Raw genomic sequence first — 21156 nt, forward strand, 5'->3', positions numbered from 1 at the left:
TCTAGCAAGCACCATGGGTCTGTGACAATGAGAGTTCCCCTTTTTGTCAGTCAAAGCTGTCACTGTCCCTTGCTAGGTAGCAACGTCTTAGCAGAAATCATCAAAGAACATGGTGACACTGTGGATGTGATCGCTATCCTAACGGATTCTTTAAGTATTCCAGAGAACACAGTGGAGGCTTTGGTTTCTCTCCTTCAGATAACAGCCATGGATGAGCCAATTCCTGGTGTGGTATGGATCAGGAAGAGAGGGGTTACCATCCCCGCAGGAAATGTCTATGAGGTCCGGTGTCGAGTAAAAGGGGTACCAGGGAAGTGCACCATGTTATTTCAGCCTCTCACTAAGAATACCTGTCCAGTTGGTCTAGACCTGTTTTCCTGTTTCCTGGTAGACGTTCCCTGGGGGTCATCAAATTGCATTAAGATTCCCATTCAGAACTCAACCGGACACAACATTTACTTGACTCAAAGAACAGTGCTGGGTACTCTTGAAGAGATCACTGATGTGAAGCCTGTCCTGAACCCCAAGCACATGCCATGTGAGTCTGTCCAGACCTTTGCAGCCCAGTTAAGCAAAGACTTGCTGATCTATCCGAATAAAGAGCTAGATAGACAAGGGTTGTCCGAGGCCAATGATAAGTAGCACCCTCCAGTTGATGTATCACATCTATCAGAGGAGGAACAGAGAATTGTCAGGGAAATGCTATATGAACAGTCTACTGCTTTTGCCAAAGATGATGCAGATATTGGGTGTATCCCTGGACTACAACTGAGAATCAACCTCAGGGATGACACCCCAGTACAAAAGTCATATAATGCTATTCCAAAACCCCTGTATTGGGAGGTCAAAAATTATGTACAGAACTTACTTGACCGTGGCTGGATTCAAACATTGACGTCAGTTTATTCCTCTCCAGTTGTATGTGTGAGGAAGAAGGACATGAGTTTACGCCTCTGTGTCGACTTCCGGGGGTTGAACAGCAAAACAATCCCAGACCGTCACCCACTGCCACATATTCAAGACCTTTTGGATAGCAACTCCTGGTTCTCCATTCTCGAACAAGGTAGTGCTTACCATCAGGGTTTGGTTGAAGAAGGTTGCCGACATATAACAGCTTTCAACACACCTTGAGGGTTCTATGAGTGGGTACATCTCCCTTTTGGCCTTACTAATGCACCAGCAGCATTTCAACGCTGCATGGAGGGCGATGGGATGAATGAGGGATGAGGGATGAATGCTGCTCCCCTTATTTGGACGACGTGCTCTGTTTTTCTAAGACCTTCCATGACCATGTCAAGGACCTGAGAAGAGTGTTGTCTCGCCTTAGGGAGTGCGGTGTGAAACACCAAGTGTGATCTCTTTAAACAGCAAGTGCGGTATTTGGGACGGTTGGTTACCAGTGAATGTGTCCAAGTGGATCCTAAGGATCTGGAAGCAGTGCTGAAGATAAAGGAGAGGAAACCAAAGAACATCGGGGAGGTTCGATCTTTACTGGGCTTCTTGTGGTACTATCACTCCTTTATCCAGGATTTCTCCCGGATAGCACAAACTTTGTTCAAGCTCCAAGAACATCCCGATGAGTCTCGCCTAGATCCCGCTCATGTAAAATCTACCAAAAAAGGAAAGCGCTGTGACCACCTTCCATCTAAGACACCTATCTGTTGGTCTTAAGAGCATAGTGCGATAGTGTCTCACCTGGTAGACATGTTGACCAGTCCTCCCATCCTGGCTTACCCCGACTTTGACTTACCCTTTTTCCTGCACACTGATGCCTCTAATGAAGGCTTGGGGGCTGTGTTGTGCCAGGAACAGTGTGGTAAACTACGGGTTATTGCTTACGGTTCAAGGACAGTCACGCCTGCTGAAAATAATTACCACCTACATTCTAGCAAGCAGGAGTTCCTTGCTTTGAAGTGGGCCGTGTGTGATAAGTTTCGGGATTATCTGTACTATGCCCATACTTTCACCGTATATACAGATAATAACCCCCTTACTTCCGTCCTGAGTACCGACAAGCTGAGTGCTGTAGGGCATCGCTGGGTGGGTGAATTGGCCGACTTTTATTTCACCATCAAGTACAGGCCAGGCAAGACTAATATGGACGCAGACACTCTGTCCTGATTTCCATTGAGACTCACTGACCATCTGAGAGAGTACACTGAGATAGTGCCGCCTGAGGTGGTGTCTACCATCTGGCAGGGAAATCAGGCTGAGAGGGAAGAGGATGTACCGCGGACTGCGGCTTTCCAGATTCATGTAGAGGCTAATAATATTCCTGCTGCAAACATGCCTGTTTTTACTACTGAGGATATCAAAGATGCTCAGAACAGGGATGAGGCCATCTGTGAAGTGGTCAAATTGAAAAAGAGTGGATGGAACCCAAAGGACAAGGAAACAAAGGACAAAGCTCAGTGCCAGTGGGAACCCGACAGCTAATACATGAGTGGAACAGATAAAAGTTTAAAAATGGAATCTTGTACAGAGAGTCTGGGCCCAATCAACAACTGGTTCTTCTAAAAGCACTGACGCCCATGGTGATGAAACATCTCCACGATGACATGGGACCATTGGAGCTGATAAAGTCATCCATCTTGCCAGACAATGGTTCTACTGGCCTTAAATGCAACATGACATCGAGGACTATGTTATTCGCCAGTGCCCTTGCATTAAGCAAAAGCGACCTGCTGTACATGATAAAGCACCAATGGGGTCCATTGTTACTACCGCCCCTTTTGAGTTGCTCTCTGTCGATTACTTACACCTCAAACTTAGTAAGGGGAGATACGAGTACATACTTGTGCTCGTAGACCACTTTACTCGTTTCTCACAAGCTTATCCAACCCGGAATAAGTCTGGTAAGACGGCGGCTGAGAAGATCTTCTCTGATTTCATTTCACGCTTTGGATACCCCAAAAAGCGCCTTCATGATCAAGGCCGGGAGTTTGAGAACACTTTGTTCCAGAGATTACAGCAGATGGCAGGGATATCTCACTCTCGTACCACTCCATACCACCCACAGGGAAACCCTGTCGAACGTCTGAACAGGACACTTCTTCAGATGTTAAGGACACTTCAAGAGGAGAAAAGGGCAGGGTGGAAAGATCACCTCCCTAATCTTGTTCATGCCTACAATTGCACTAGACACGAGGCAACGGAGTACTCGCCGTTTTTCCTCCTTTTTGGGAGACATCCTCGGTTGCCTGTTGACCTAATTTTCAACCTTAATTCGAATCAGCAGGTATGGACACAGCAACAGTATGCGCAGATGTGGGCTTCACGGATGCAGGAAGCATATCGTATAGCCGCTGAGAACAGTAAGAGATCCTCTGAGAAAGGGAAAAGGTACTATGACCAACATGTCAAAGGAGCTGTGTTACAACCAGGTGATCGTGTGCTAGTCAAGAACTTGTCCGAAAGAGGGGGTCCAGGCAAACTCCAGCCGTACTGGGAACAACAGATCCATCGAGTCATTGAGAGGATAAAGGATAGTCCAGTATATCGAATTCAAGCCGAAACGGGTGACCGAAATTTTCGGGTGTTTCACCACAACCTCCTCCTCCCGGTCAGTGACCTACCAATCAGTTCTGAGGAAAGTGTTGGAGGTGTTGGAAAGAAGTCACCTAGAAAAAAATGCCACGTGCAACGTCAAGAGACAGCTGAATCAGATTTTAGTACTTCTGATGATGAGCAAGACTGTTCCTACCATCTTAGACCTTTGTCTGTGTATGAGAGAAAGACTGTCAGACACCACCTACCGGAACCAGAGTCTCATTGTGGATTGAGAGCGGTAGCTCCTGAGTATCAGCCGCGAAGTCAAACTCCGGAATATGAGGATGTCAGACGAACGGAACCGGTGGACTCTCTGGCAACATCAGAGACAATACCGTTAACTCCACATGCTAGACCATCACCGGTTGTGGAAATACAGGATTTGCACAAGGATGACATTGTGGAGGATGGAATCTTCGATCAGCCTGAAACAGAAGCCACAATTGGCCTACCACCAACAAGGGATATAGAACAACAAGTGAGGAGATCCACAAGACAAGTCAAGCCCAGAAATCTTCTTATGTATGACCAGCCAGGAATACCTTCTTACCAGCCTTGGAGATTAGGAGCAAACCCTATGTGTGGTGCCATTTATCCAATGCCATCTTACCAGTGACTCCTTAAGTGAGTTATTACTCTCAACCAGTGGCCTGGGTTTATTGAAGAACTCTTGTGCATGAGAATGAGCAAGACCTTGACATCGTAAACTGACTTGATATTTTGACTAATGACTGTTTTGTCGATAACCTTGAATAGTAAGCTACTGACCTTATAAACAGTAGGGAAAACAGACAGATTTCTATGCTTCTTGCTCTACCATCAGATAGTTAATGTTGTTCTGGATGTCAGGAGACATCTCTTTAAAGTAGGGGAGAGTGTGACGGGTAGAGGAAATAATTCTGCTGTATGGGTAAAAAGAAAAAAAAAGTTACCCCACCACTTATTTTTTTTTATTATTATTTAGTTTTTAGCAGAATTGGACTAAGAGTTAAAATGTCATATATTTCACCACTAAACCTGTAGAGGGCAGTGTGGTGCTTTAGTGGGTTATTAGGAGACCGACAGCTCGAGTTCCGGGTCATATTAAAACTGCACTTGAGCATGGCAATAGGGATGCTCCGGTACTAGTACCGGTACCAAACGGTACCCAGGCTAATTAAATTTGGAAGTGATCATCCTTATCCCCTTGAAGTGGGGACTTTGGAGTGAGTAGGGCATGTGCGTGCCATTAAGTAGTCGTTAGGAATGCACTTTGCAGAAGGAGCAATATAATTTCCTCATATCTTCAGCTGGGATGTTCCTGTGACAGCAGATTCACTGATTTACATCGACATAAAAACAATATACATTTAATGTTTTAAAAGGTTTTATATATATTCGTTTTTATACATTATATACAGGGTGGGAATTATACCGCGGCCACGCGGCCATGGCCGCCGTTGCCCTACACTTTGGCCTTCATGCCCCGTGAAAAAAAAAAATCATCGTACGGCCACAATGGCCTGTGTGCCCTGGCCCTGTCCAACATCCATGTATAAAGCGCCAGTGCGGCATAGTGGGCTTGCTTTGAATTACAGCGAGCCACCCAAGTAGTCTCTGAACTTCAATTAGTTCGTGGATTCGTGCAGGTGCAGTGAGTGTCATAATCACATCGATGATCTCGCGCCTTAAAACAGCAGTGCAAGAAGAAGCATGTAACGTCAGCACCAACAGAAGAACGACAGACACTCAGGTAAGCATTAGCAAACAAGCTAAGCCGGTTTGATATTATACGTAACTGATTAATGTGGTAACGTTAGTATTTGACTAAACGTAACACTTAGTATTACCGGTATTTGCCATTTTTGCAAGCTAGCAAGCTACTTAGGACAACAAACATCTCAGGGGGAAAAAGGTCGGCGGCTGCAGCACCATTTAGCATTTAGTTTACTACCTGAGGCTGTGAATGTAACATTAGCTAACAGTTAGTATTTTTCCTGCTGCCGTATTGATATTATAGCCTACATGACGGACGTATGTGGTGTTACGTTGAACTGAACAGCTACGTTGAGTTGACTATTTAGAACTATTTGTAATCAACGTCTCGCTGACGTTAGTGCTACATTAAACTTATGCTAGCTGCAGCTAGACACTTTTAAATGATGGGTCGCTAATACTGTTGCACGTCTTTTCCAGAAATGCCAAGCTTAAAGAGAATTTGCGACAAAAATGCCAAACTATTACGGGAGTCTGCTGCTAAGTGCATGCGTCTGGATAGATTTATGATACGGTGAGTATCAAGTTCAATCCCAACAGTGACAAGTGTCTTACTAAGAAGAGCACATTCTTAATGTTCTGATCTGCTGCTGATGTTATGGATAGCAATAACGTTATGCCACAGTGTTTTAGTTGTGCTATTTGCTAGTAGTTTTTTAATAGTTCAAAGTTACTATAAGATTTAATGTTATACCTTGACAAAATTAAAAAGATATAAGACTCACGTTTCGGTATTTGACCACTATTGTATTCTGAGAAATTTATATTGACAGTTATGTCTTAATTTGTGTCAGGAGTTATGAAATGCCAAAATGAGTCGATACCTTTAATATGAATTATGAGCGTCAGACGCTCCATGTGCTGTCGTCATGACAGCGATTCACAAAACAACGTCCCTCACGGCTTTTAGCTCAAAATTGTGCAGATTTGGAGAAATATTGATATATTCTCAGTTAACATCAGATTTCTATTGACAGGAATAATATTTTATTGAATTTATAGCCAGATGCGTCGATGTAATCATTATGACCACTTTATACTGATGTGCTGTGTTTTCAATTCATACCAGCAGCCCGAGGGCGCTCTACTGAACATTCCCTGTATCCACAGCCCAGGTGGAATGGCAGTTTTCAACGATTAAAAGAATGCAAGGAGACTGGCGCTTGAGACTGAATTTGTCCACAATTGAGGATCTTCTTTTCATAAAGTCTCAAGGCTGTGATCCCTTGGAGTATAATGGTGAAAAAGCTGTGGAAAGGTGGTGGAGAGCTTGCCTGAGGAGACCAGGCGTTTGTCCATATGGGTCAAGACTGAACTCCAAACCTGACCCTGAGTCAGATTCTCTTTCAAGTGATGAGTCTGAAATAATCCACTGCATTCCCTCACTCTCTCCCTCACACACTGTCTCTCTCTCTCTTTATCTCTCTTTCTCTCTCTCTCTCTATCTCTCTCATTCTCACATGATGTAATGGACTGAATGAACTTTCTGAATGCTTTTATTGGCATTTATGTTGTTTTTATTGTTGTGAGGGTGTATACCTTCTGGATGAATTGGTTCTATCTCTCTCTATCTCATTAAAAAATGTTGTTTTTAATTAAAAAAGCCCTAATCCATGTCTTATTCCAAATTAGGATGTTATGGTATCAATCTGAATGGGAAAACCATCGAATTGTACTCAATGGCCTTTGTGCCCTGTCATATGGCCTTGGTGCCCCTAAAAAAAAAGAAAAGTTGGAGGCCAAATGGCCTTGCCCCTAAAATTACATAATTCCCACCCTGATTATATACACTGTAAAACCCGACAAATAACTGACTGACTGACTTTATTTCTGTCAGACGTCTACAGAAGATCTGATTGAGAATGAACTAAGGTTTAGATGTTGATTTATTGTTTATTTGAAGTAACCATGTTAGAGATCAGTGTTTGCTTTAGTCGTGCCCTTGACCCTTGACTTCTGTCTTTGTGTTTTCTCTGGCTGTTATAACCGTGTGTTTCTAAAACATGTTTGTTATAACTCAAAAAAACCAAAGAAAATATCAACAGATATTGGTTGTTATGCGGGTTTCTGGTGATGACAAATGTCAGTTATGGAGCTGTTTAGAGTCCTAAAACGGACAAAGTATGTGATGCTTGACTAGTTTACTTATTTATAATGGAATACATTCAAAGCATTGTAATCAGATTACATAAAATTACTGAACACTTTATGCACATTCATCTTCTTTCTATGGCAGCAATTGGTCACACACAGACTTCAACAGTGTTGGGGAGTAACTAGTTACATGTAACGGCGTTACGTAATTTAATTACAAAATAAATGTAACAGTAATCAGTTACAGTTACTAAGAAAAAATTAGTAATTAAATTACAGTTACTTATGAAAATTGTAACGATTACAAAGAGGATTACATTTGAATATTTACACACATCCACATACAGCTTATTTCTTTCCCAAATTGCACTAAGACATATGGCCCATAATCTCCGAGACGCGGAAAACACATTAGTAGAATCCAGTCATAAAAATGGAATTCAGCCTATAACGCGGACGCAATATGCCACAGTTTGGACGAATAAATCAAAAGTAGGTCAGTGCACTTGAATCAAAACCCGATATGGACTGATGACTGTGAATATTAAGCCGCAAAAAGACTGAATATGAATCCTGAACGTTCTGCGTGTCTGTGGAAATCAGGCGCTGACTGGACACGGGAGAACCAGGACTATTCCCGGTGGCCTGGCAGACGATTTGGCCTTCTACTTTAATATTGTTATTAGGCCGAATATACTAAAGCGATTATTTCCGAATGCGACATTCGATAATTAAATCTCTAATAAATCATGAATCGGTTAGTCGTGACTTGCAATGGTTGGGCTCGCGCGCTCTCCGCGCCTCCGCCGAACGGTTTGGATCAGACTCCGAGTAATCAATGCGAGAGAGAGAGACCGGTGTGAACTGTGTAAGCGCACAGCTGGAGCAGAGAAGCGACTCTTCTGTTCAGGGTTTCAGGTGCAGGTCAGTTTCATCTGTAAAGATGCTGTTGTAGTTTTGTCTTTGTTAGTCAAGCAGCAGCAGCACATTGCTCGCAAACACTCAAAATACTGTATAAACGACGTCATTGTTATCTTTTGCAATGTTACAGTGTTACAGTAACAGTAGTAAGTTAGCAGACAAATCATCATATTTTATCATAGGTTTAGGGAGAGCTAGTGGATACAAAAACACAACCCTTAGGAAAATTAATGTAGCCTATGGTATGGCACTAACCGTGGTTTAACTATGGAATTTGTAGTAAAAATAAATACAAGTGGTAATTCATGTGCCAAAAAAACAAAATTGCACTTACAAAACATGGTAAAAGTCAAATAAAAATCTTCAGTATTAAAGTCATGAGAGAGATGGGTGGATAATGGAAGTGAAGGTGCAGTTCAGGAGAGAACTCTTAATTACGTTGCATGTCCCCAACCTAAGGAGTTAAATCTTTTTCATGTCAGGTCCAAAAAAAAAATAGTGTTGTCCATGTTTCAGAATGGGTTGTGGGTGTATGAGTGGGAGATTTCCCAGCCTATTTTTTTTCCCAGTCCGCCCCTCATGGAAATTAATCTCTAGAACAGTCACTTCATGAGCATTTTTTACTTATTTTGAGAAACTATCATCATATCATATACAAAGAGACAGCAGTGTTTCAGAAAGACACCAATGTTTCAGGAGTTTAGTACACAAAATAGGACACATGCTTATTAGATAACCGTATTTGAGTTGATGTATATGCTTTTATTTTTTTATTAACTATTTTTCCCCAAACCATTGTTAAATGCAGTTAGATGCCTGTAGTTATGCAAAGATTTGGTTTCAAAAACAGTATCTATAAACTATTTCTTTTGATTTTAAATCTGCTTTGAACTTCAGATCAATCTCTAAGTAAAGTCTGATTGTGTGGTGGATGTGTTCAAATTTGATCATCTTAATTCAGGTGATGAAGAATGATGAAAGTCTGACAGTATTGAGCACTACTGTAAGGTTAAACCTGCATGGTGTAAATGGTTGATGATTAACAGTTGCAAATTAACATTCATTAGAAATTTATAAAAGTAATCAAAATGTACTCAAAAGTAATTAGTTACATTACTTTATTAAAGTAATTAAAAAAGTTACACTACTATTACATTTTAAATAGGGTAACTTGTAATCTGTAACCTATTACATTTCCAAAGTAACCTTCCCAACACTGGACTTCAATAATCAGAATATGAACCTCAACAATGGTGACACACACACGCGCGCACACACACACACACAAAAAGCAATGCATGCTGGGTATTATTATAGTACAAAACTAATCTATGGCTCCTAGCATGCTCTGCTGCATTTTATTTTTATTATGGTAACCATTGTTGAGGTTCATATGCTGATTATTGATGTCTGTGTGTGACTGCTATACACTAGAGTTGTGACGTTCGCGAACGAACCGATTCTTTTGAACGGCTCATAAACATGAACGATGGGAGCCGAGTCGCGGCTCGAGAGGAGCCGTTCTTTCTGTCGTTCTTTTTTTTCTATGCGTGTTTCACAAAGATGCACACAAATGAGCTCCTCCGCGAGACAGAACAGTTGTAGGGGGAGGGGCGCACCCAGCGCAGGCCAACCCTTTATAGCGTGATGATATTAGTAATTAGTTGTGCACGCATCCTTCACGTGAGTAGGACTCCAGTGGAAAAAAAAAATCCTGCGTGCCTCTGTCATTGTCAGCTGTCACAGACATTCATTGCAGCCCACTTTGTTATTGTTCATTGACTTGAAGGGGCTGATGTCCTACTTGCAAAGTTTACAGTAGTATGTAGACATTTCCATTTTATTTATTAGAATTTTATCTACTTTAAATATTTTTTGTTTTCTATCAAAATGTTCTTGTGTGATAACAATGTTCTTGTGTGGAAGTGTTTGTAGTAAAAGCTGTTTTGCACAGAAATTCATTGCAGCTGGCTTTGTTTTTGATGTTTATTTTTATGAGTAGGTATTGTATGAATAACATAAGTCAACGTAGCTTTACACACACACACTTTGTACTAAAGGTAAATCCAAAATAGTGATGTCACTGTCTAAGCAGAGGGATTTGTGCAACCCTATGGAATATAGTCCACACATGACAAATGAGGTAATAATCAATATTTCAGAATAATTCAAACTCAGATATTGGTGTGTGATATCTGAGTTTTAATTATTTGACTACAAATCTCACCTCATCATTCTTCCCAGTGATTATTTCCAGGATAAACTGAGATGCCCCCAAGCTGGCTTCTTAAAACTGACTAAATATTTAAAAGAGCCAAAAGAGCCATTCTTTTGAACGGCTCTTTGAAAGGAACGGATCTCGAAGATCCTGATCCCCTCAAAGAGCCATAAATCCCATCACTACTTGACACCATAAAAGGCCAAAATGTTTAAAAAGTATTTTATATTAAATGATTATTGCATAATCACTGCTTCTTAGAATCACTTTTACTATATTACCCAACTAATCAAACACACATTTCATCAGAGGTTACATTCCGATCAGTTCAATAATGGATGATTTTCATCAATGGGATAAGTAAATAATGTTAATGGCATTTCTTCTGGGGTTTTGAGATAACAAGCATGTTTCAAAAACAAGTGGTTATAACAGCCAGAGAAAACACAAAGACAGAAGTCAAGGGTCAAGAGCCCAACTAAAGCAAACACTGATCTCTAACATGGTTACTTCAAATGAAACAATAAATCAACATCTAAACCTTAGATCATTCTCAATAAGATCTTCTGTAGACGTCTGACAGAAATAAAGTCAGTCTGGTTATTAATAAGTGGAGCTGGTGATGCTGTTTGTGGGGTTGTTTAATCAGATCTTGAGAGATTTCATGTATTTTATTTCAGTTGATTTCATCTAAGGCTGTGTCTGAAGTCAGTTGTAGTAGTTCTTGTGTTTCTCTTTTCTTCAGTGATTCTGTTTGTTAACAGCAGCTGTTCATCACTAAAGCTCAATTATCACTCAATTAATCACTTAATTACTTAATCGCAAAGTTTTAAAACTTACATGGTTTAAATCAAGGCAATCTGTTTACTCAAACGGTTTGAGTTAAGTTTACTTGTCGGATTTTACAGTGTAGCATATTTTTAAAACGTATTTAAATATAAAATGTATGTTTGCAACTGTTATGCTAACAACAATAAAAAAATAAAATAATAGAAAAACATATATAACAGTAAAACAGCGACATCTGCTGACGGACACATGCTGCGCTGTCACAGGAACATCCCAGCTGAAGATAATGAGGAAATTATGTCGCTCCTTTTGCAAAGTGCATTCCTAATGACTACTTAATGGCACGCACATGCCCCACTCACTCCAAAGTCCCCACTCCAAGGGAATAGGGATGATCACTTCCATTTGGAAGTTGCCCAGGAACCGTTCGGTACCGATACTAGTACCGGCACACCCCTACATGGCAATTACGTGTTCGTCTCCTTATCATTCACAGGTATGGGTAATAACTCTTTTAAAGTGATTTGTATTAACCATCCATCATTGTTACTAAGAAGAAATGTTTGGAAATGATGTGGGAATGTGTTAGTAGGATAATAGGACGAGATTTAGGTTCGAGAAAATGTTAAATGTTATATGCTAACTCTTGGTTAGCAAAATTAGCAAAGATTAACTAAAGGTACATAAAGAGAATGTCTTGATTCAGGTATGTGGAAATCTGTAAGACATTGGATTGTTTCCTAAACACATTTGTCTATCAATCATTTTGATTGTATGCATTTCCATCTACGGTGTATGTTAATTAAATCTAGTATGTACTTTTGCAGCTATTCCATTAGTTAATGCATGTGAAGGCATAAGACTGATTACGAGGGATATTTCATGTGAATAACAAAATGGGATGGGGATTGTTTAATGTGTTAACACTAGTTTTATGGTTCAAAACTGAAATAATTTGTATATTAATGCATTTAAGATTATTAAAGGTGTTACAGTGAAATTGAGTTAATTGCATATAGTATTGGTAATACTTTGAGATATTGAATAACAGCATTTAATCAAAGAAAAACATTTCTTCACCATAAATGATACTGACTTGTATAAATGCAACAATGATACCAATCACTCTGGTTGAAACAGTGTCACTTTCCCGTATCTTTATGTATAATGATATGTCCATATTTCAACTGTGATCATCTTTGTCATATTAAAACTGCACTTGAGCATGGCAATAACGTGTTCGTCTCCTTATCATTCACAGCTTAGTGTGTGATTTGGTTTGTGCCGGCACAGATTCCCCTAGGTCTGGAGCCGGAAAAACATGCAACACAAAAAATGGTCTTTTCAGTGTAAATGCAACTATAGTTTTATTTTTTTTATTAGATAATTATTATTATTTTTAATATTAGTAGTAGTGGCTTGTGCATTTGTTAACATGGATAGTTTTCAGAGTAAAATATGACATGTAATCATAATTTTGCATTGGTTTCTGTATTATTAGGTTTCTCATAAAGAGTTGAAAAGAATTTCCTTCAGAATTCACCAGCTGTATAATGTGGGTCTGCTACAGCCTGCTGCAGTCACAATATATGAATATTACTCACCAGGTGAGCTGCACACACACTCGCCCATCTTCTTACATAAACTTTTAAAATCATTTAAAGTGATTTACAAATGAAAATAATACACTGACGTAAGGGGAGGGCAAGGAATAAATCAATACACGTTGCTTTGGTAAAGCAGATTTCTACAACACAAGAGCAGATTGTTTTTAAAGTGCAGAACGTTGGTTGGTCAAATGCTCTGGTTTAAGGCTGAAGGTGTGTGTGACATGCTGCTGTGTTTGGGATTTTCTGGAAAGGTTTCACAGAGCTAGAAGGCTGTTGTAGTCACCTTTAATTAAATGCATGTGTGTTTCAGATGCACGCTGTACAAAGTTCTACCACCCTGAAAGAACAGATGCTGTGATATACAGACTGTGTAAAGGAGACCTGTGCTACTGTGCAGAAGGTATTACAATTATAATTCTTTTTATTTATTCACCAGATATTTTTATATAAAGACATTCACAACTTGTCATAAGAGCCATATATTCTTCATTTAAATAGTTTAAATGTTCTGCTTCATTTTATTTATTTATTATTATATATATATATATATATATATATTATTATTATTTTACTTTTTTTGAATGGAGGAAAAGGTTTTGTTATGAATATGTGAAAGAAAGAAAAAATCACCATCTCATAACACAGAGAACTGCAGTTACCAGAAGAAGAATCATGTCAGAGATGAGGAGCGTTTGAATAGAGCCTGTGAAGCTGGCATGGATTATGGTAATCACACGTTCTCCTTCCTCAGCCATTGAGATCCAGTCTCACAGCTCTGATATAACACCAATATAACACGACTGTTTGACAGTTTATAAAGTCTCAGTGGTGGGGATGGATCTGAAACTGCACTCTGACATCTATGACATGAAAGTGGAGCTGGTGCTGAAAGAAGGTACAGTTTATTATTAATCTGTGTCTATCTTAACATATTATTTTTACTATATTTTTATTTTGTGGAATATAAGTGGCTATATACTTAACATATATTTTATGTGAAATATCTTATTCAGGTCAGTATTAAAGAAAAAAATAACATGCATTTTATATGATCCCACGTATTTTGATAAAATAATTAACATTTTGCAGATTCTGCAAGGTGTATGCAAACTTTTGACCTCAACTGTATTTACATCTGCACTTTATGATGAGAGAATTTGTGTGAGAGCAACTGTGTGAACTCGCAGGACTATATAAACGAATCATGATGCAGCATTGAGCAGATCTAAATTTAATGCTGCAGACATCACTTTTCATTTCATTTTCATTTTATTCACGACAGCCTTAAGGGATTTAGTTTAACTGTGCAACAACATTTTTTTCCACATGAGTTGCCATAGTTTTTAAAAAAAATTACATTTATAAATCCTTGGGATCTTTTGGGATAACGCAAGTATACAACTTCATAAAATATATACAGGGCTGGGAAGGTTACTTTCAAAATGTATTTCACTAAAAAGTGATCAGTAACATTTCGTTAGATTACTCTGGTTTAGTAACTTAAGCTTTGTAACACAAAGTATTATAAAGTATTTAGATTAAGTATTTCAAAGGAACAAAACTTGATGTCTTGTTTTTATGCTTTTCCAACATCTACCAGCCATAAGAAATTGTGTTTTCTTAGCATTATATTTTTAAGAACATAAATTTTACACAACTTTTTTTTTTTGTTCATAGAAATTCTATGTCATTTCAATCTTCCAATCAATATAAAATCAATTTGAGTAAAATGAATGGTATTTCGTGCTGTTTCATTCTGCATTCCAAGCTTCAAAACGAATCCAGACACACCAAACACATGATAAAAGTAGTCAAAAAAAAAACTGCTGCAATTGTCCAAGTTATACAATAGATTTATTTAACGAATGGACCAAACTTTCAGTGAAAAAGAGTCGCAAAAGGATCACTGAGTCAGAATTGACAGGGCTCGTTTCCCATGGTCACAAGCAATGTCGTTATTAACGATGCTTTTGGAAAACACACCTCAGGGGTCGCAAAATTAAAAAATCCCTGTTAACCCTTCAGGCAGGCATTCTTCAGGTTTTGGTTGCCCAAAATTAATTTAACAATTTAACGATTCAATAAACTTGCGATGCAATACAATTCACAGAACAGATTACACCATACAACTTTCTTACAATTTACTTTGTATATTTATTCATTTTTTTACAAAATGAGATTTAAGACAAATTATAAATTAAAATGTGTCCTTTTATTATTAGACAAAAGACAAAATGCTGCATATTTCTTTCTGAAGTTTTTACGACAATACTTGTAGAGATAATTATTCTGAGATAATTTTGTGTGTATGTGTTCATTCAGAAGCTAGGATACGTGAAAGATCAATTATGTGTATGCGCAATGTCTGAAACGCTGCTCTTTAGAAACCTTCGAATGCGCGCGGATGGTTTAAAACGTTTGAATCGGCAAGACTTGGAATCAAGTGCAAACGATCAACTACGATCCGTTTCACCCCTACAAGCGAGTGAACAATACGAATCAAGTTAGGAGTTTTACATCACTATTCAAGATAGCCGTCAGGCAGAGCGATGATATATTTTGGAGCTTGACTGGAAAACACAATAGCCCCAGGACATCGAGCTAACGATTTTGCGAGCCCTGCATGGTCAGGGTATATTCTGGAAAACCGTTTACCAATCACGTTTCTCAATCGGCAAAGCAATCTGTGGTACACGCCTCTATCAACACGCGATGGGTAACTCGTGAAGCACAATGTTCTCCGTGTTTTCTCAGCACTATGTCATAGAAAGAACAAGGTTTGAGAAGTAGAAGGCAGGGCAACAGTTAAAATATTTAAAAGTTAAAGTTCATGCAAACAGATTTTAATAGAAAAGTTTCAGTCAAATATTTTGATTTAGGCCTATAGAGCTTGGGAAACTACGTCACTGCGCATTGCATTTTGGGTAGTCGCGGCCATGTTTGGGGACACGCTCATCAGTAAAAGTGAAAGTGACGTGACATACAGATCAAGTGTAAGATTACATATAAAGAAAAAACTTGACAAGGAAGCAAAGATGCGGTATTTAGAAAAAATCAAGACAATCTGTGAACTCAATCTGCATGAACAAAAAGAGTGGTCGGATGATCTCAAAGAGGTGCCGCTCATAATCTTCCCCGATGTGTTTTCTTACCTTGTTTGTAGTGTCAGTGCATACACCTCTGATCAATTTAAAATTATAAATCTCTCGAGGCCCACCTGCAATTTACAAATGGATGGGTGCAGGACCTTCTGATTTTCTGCGTCAACGAGCGGAAAACTGTTGTCTGCACAAAGGTCTTGAATTAATTAATTTTAATAAGTGAAAAAAAAGGTAAATAGAAATACAATTATTGCATTATCTATGTTCTTGAAACTTGAAGGTTACACGGCTGTTACATGTTACTCCCGTTGTATTAGCAACACAAGTGCACTGAACGTATAAATTAAATAATTTTTCTTTTTTTTTTCACTGCCCTACCTGTGGTCTTGATACTTTCTTACCTAATTACCTTTTATGTGTTACACTGCCCCTTTACTTTTTAATATGCCTTATTGTAAACTGTACACATTTAGCCTCAGTGTGTTATGATACACAAATAAAGAGATACAGAATTGATCAATTTTGCCATTTATTATTGTAACAGGTTGTATGCAATATGCATAACACTGATAATGCAGGAGATGTGGTTCATGCATAGATAACATTTAATGTAAGTCTGTCAAATCAATTAATTACATCCAAAATAAAAGTTGTTTATATAATGTACATTTGTGTATATTTATATATATGAATGCATATACATGCGTGTGTGTATATATCAAAAATATTTACATGTGTATACAGTATATACAGGTTAATATTTCTTATGTATACACAGACAGGTATGCATGTATGTGTGTGTGTGTGTGTGTGTGTGTGTATATATATACTCACTCACCAAAAGGATACTGTTCAATTTCTCATCAATGCAATTATCTAATCAACCAATCACATGGCAGTTGCTTCAGTGCATTTAGGGGTGTGGCCCTGGTCAAGACAATCTCCTGAACTCCAAACTGAATGTCAGAATGGGAAAGAAAGGTGATTTAAGCAATTTTGAGCGTGGCATGGTTGTTGGTGCCAGACAGCCGGTCTGAGTATTTCACAATCTGCTCAGTTACTGGGATTTTCACACAACAATTTCTAGGGTTTACAAAGAATGGTGTGAAAAGGGAAAAGCATCCAGTATCCGGCAGTCCTGTGGGCGAAAATGCCTTGTTGATGCTAGAGGTCAGAGGAGAATGGGCCGACTGATTCAATCTGATAGAAGCCACAACACGCACAACCTTGAGGCGGATGGGCTACAACAGCAGAAGACCCCACCGGGTACCACTCATCTCCACTACAAATAGGAAAAAGAGGCTACAATTTGCTCACCAAAATTGGACAGTTGAAGACTGGAAAATGAGTCTCGATTTCTGTTGAGACATTCAGATGGTAGAGTCAGAATTTGGCGTAAACAGAGTGAGAACATGGATCCATCATGCCTTGTTACCACTGGGAAGGCTGCTGGTGGTGGTGTAATGGTGTGGGGGATGTTTTCTTGGCACACTTTAGGCCCCTTAGTGCCAATTGGGCATTGTTTAAATGCCACGGCCTACCTGAGCATTGTTTCTGACCATGTCCATCCCTTTATGACCACCATGTTCCCATCCTCTGATGGCTACTTCCAGCAGGATAAGGCACCATGTCACAAAGCTCTAATCATTTCAGATTGGTTGCTTGAACATGACAATGAGTTCACTGTACTGAAATGGCCCCCACAGTCACCAGATCTCAATCCAACAGAGCATCTTTGGGATGTGGTGGAACGGGAGCTTCATGCCCTGGATGTGCATCCCACAAATCTCCATCAACTGCAAGATGTTCTCCTATCAATATGGGCCAACATTTCTAAAGAATGCTTTCAGCACCTTGTTGAATCAATGCCACGTAGAATTAAGGCAGTTCTGAAGGCGAAAGGGGGTCAAACACAGTATTAGTATGGTGTTCCTAATAATCCTTTAGGTGAGTGTGTGTGTGTGTATATATATATATATATATATATATATATATATATATATATATATATATATATATATATATATATATATTAATTATTATTATTATTATTATTATATTTTTTTTTTTTTTTTTTTTTTTTTTTTGATAAATAATTTGACAGCCATAGTTTATGGTTTCATGACAACGCTGGGGCACATATTAGTCAGGGCACAGCATACAGTCATTATATCTGGTCCAGGAACGTCTTCACCTTGACATGGGAGTACCATGCTGACTGGTACAATTGCATTTAGTATGGTGTACTTTGTGCTTACACATCCCTCCCCACATGAACCCTGAGGTGAGCTATCTGGTGTGTTTCCTACACATCTTTGCATCCAGCTGGCTGCGTCCTCTTGTGAATGCAGGTATTTTTAGTTCACAAACAAGTCCAACACTGTCTCTGATGTTAAATCCACGATCCGCCAACACTCATAACCAGGAATAAACCAGACCAAAGGGACAACCCGACATTATTAAAGTTAAGCAAATAAAGTTTGCGGAGTAACAATAACTCCATTGTTAGTGGTAAAAACAACAAAAGTTTAACGTGTTTTGTTTATAACTTACCTTTGTGAAAATGTCCCCCTCACTTTCAATATCAAGTAAATTCGTCCCCCGTGCATTTTCACAGAAACGTTTGGAAAAAGGAAGAAATTAAACATACGATTGCGACAATATATGGTTTATTTGTGTTTTTCAAGTCATCTCCAGCAGGTAATAAATAAAGTATATGAACATGCAGTGCTACTTGGCATAGCATTTATTACAGTATAGAAACCTTTCTGCCTTATTATGTGATGGAGTGTTTATATAAACAAATCATTATTGGTTATTGTCCAGCAGTTATAGATTTCAAAGCCAATTAAAAGCAGTAGAAATGAGAGGAAAATTAAAGTTGCCTATAAACTAACAATCTTTTGACTTAAAACGTTTGACTGGTAATGTTTTTAAAGAAGTCTCTTCTGCTCACCAAGCCTGCATTTATTTGACCCAAAGAACAGCAAAAGCAGTAATATTGTGAAATATTTTTACTAGGATATTTAAAATAACTGTTTTCTATTTGAATATAATTTAAAAATGTAATTTATTGTGATTTCAAATTAAAAAAATGTATCATCATTACTGCAGTCACACAATCCTTTAGAAATAATTCTGATATTTTGATTTGCTGCTCAAAAAAAAAACATTTATTATTATGATGTTGAAAAGTATATATTTTTTGACATTAGAAATGTCTTCATCAATTTTGATCAGTTTAAATAATCTGTACTAAATAAAAGTATTAATTTCTATAATTATTTTTCCAAAGAAAAATTATACGAATTCTAAGCTTTTGAATGGTATAGTGTATAATGTTGCAAAAGCTTTTTATTTCACCTAAATGCTGATCTTTGGATCCTTCTATTCATCAAAGAATCCTGAAAAAAAATTCCCAACTGTTTTAAATATTGATAATAATAATAATAATTAAAAAGTTACTTGAGCATCAAATCATCATATTAGAATGATTCCTGAAGGTTCATGTGACACTAAAGACTGGAGGAATGATGCTGGAAATACAGCTTTAATCGCAGAAATAAATTACATTTTAAATTATGTTCAAATAGAAAGCATTTATTTTAAATTATAAAAATATTTCACAGCATTACTGCTTTTGCTGTACTTTGGATCAAATAAATGCAGGCTTGGTGAGCAGAAGATGCTTCTTTATAAAACATAAAAAATCCTACTGCCCAAAAGCTGTTGAATGGTAGGTTAAATACATTACAGAAATGCTATATTGTAATGTTATATATATATATATATATATATATATATATATATATATATATACACACACAAACCGTATTTTTCGGACTATAAGTAGCACCTGAGTATAAGTCGCATCAGTCCAAAAATACGTCATGATGAGGAAAAAAACATATATAAGTCGCACTAGACTATATGTTGCATTTATTTAGAACCAAGAACCAAGAGAAAACATTACCGTCTACAGCCGCGAGAGGGCCCTCTGTGTTTTCAGTGTAGACTACAGGAGCCGTGAGCAGCATAGAGTGCCCTCTCACGGCTGGAGATGGTTATGTTTTCTCTTGGTTCATTTCTCTCGGTTCATGTCAAATAAATTTTGATAAATAAGTCGCACCTGACTATAAGTCGCAGGACCACTCAAACTATGAAAAAAAGTGTGACTTATAGTCCGGAAAATACGATATATATAACACTTCTGAAAAGATGGCTATGCCCCTGCTTTTCAATATGCGGTCACTTCCGCGTATTCCTCGTGGGGCTAAAGAACGCAATTTTTTTTTAGGGATCACATGTATAATTATGTCCAATAACAATATAACACGATATAAGAAAATTCTGAGATGGTTTAAATGTCTTTTGAAATAACGCTAACCACTTGTTTGGGTATATGGGACATTTTAAGTAGATCATTAATTATAGCATTTATATTAGCAGACTATTTTACTACTAATGAGATCAATAAAAGCAGTCAAAACTAACAAAAGAGCCATAAAATGCAAATGCTATGACAAGTTTCGGTTAGTTCAACGCAGTTAAAGTAGCAAGGTTTATTTATATATATATATATATAATATACATTAGTCAACATTTGAAGTGGATGAACACAAAGTTACTCAAAGTTGTCCTAAGTTGTCCTACAATATCGCATTTCGATAAGTTTTTAGGACAACTTTGATTAAAGGATTTGATCCACTTCAAATGTTGACTACTGTACACACACACACACTCAAAGAAAACAAGTAGTTAGAATATAAATATATAGAATATAGAAAGAAAGTGTTGTTTTATGAAAAACAAGTAGCCTAGATAGAAAATGAACAGAGAGCAAGTAGAGGGTCAAGTGTTTTCTTTATTTAAAGTGAAGTGAAGTGAAGTGACATTCGGCCAAGTATGGTGACCCATACTCAGAATTTGTGCTCTGCATTTAACCCATCCGAAATGCACACACACAGAGCAGTGAACACACACACACTGTGAGCACACACCCGGAGCAGTGGGCAGCCATTTATGCTGCGGCGCCCGGGGAGCAGTTGGGGGTTCGATGCCTTGCTCAAGGGCACCTCAGTCGTGGTATTGAGGGTGGTGAGAGAACTGTACATGCACT

At 38.2% G+C, this 21156-nt stretch overlaps 1 protein-coding gene across 3 annotated transcripts in view; it reads left to right on the forward strand.

The window, feature by feature from the left end:
- LOC132142855 (complement C3-like) overlaps window positions 1-21156 on the forward strand; it is a 200469-nt gene that overhangs the window by 77906 nt on the left and 101407 nt on the right. For 2 of the 3 annotated variants that reach the window (XM_059553035.1, XM_059553034.1), the window contains exons 35-38: window positions 12828-12933; window positions 13247-13336; window positions 13582-13662; window positions 13748-13831. In XM_059553035.1, coding sequence (XP_059409018.1) covers window positions 12828-12933; window positions 13247-13336; window positions 13582-13662; window positions 13748-13831 — 361 coding nt within the window. The remainder of the gene's footprint in view (window positions 1-12827; window positions 12934-13246; window positions 13337-13581; window positions 13663-13747; window positions 13832-21156) is intronic. The other variant, XM_059553037.1, reaches the window with a different exon arrangement.

Source organism: Carassius carassius, chromosome 6, assembly GCF_963082965.1.
Source record: "Carassius carassius chromosome 6, fCarCar2.1, whole genome shotgun sequence".
Taxonomy (NCBI): Eukaryota; Metazoa; Chordata; class Actinopteri; order Cypriniformes; family Cyprinidae; genus Carassius; species Carassius carassius.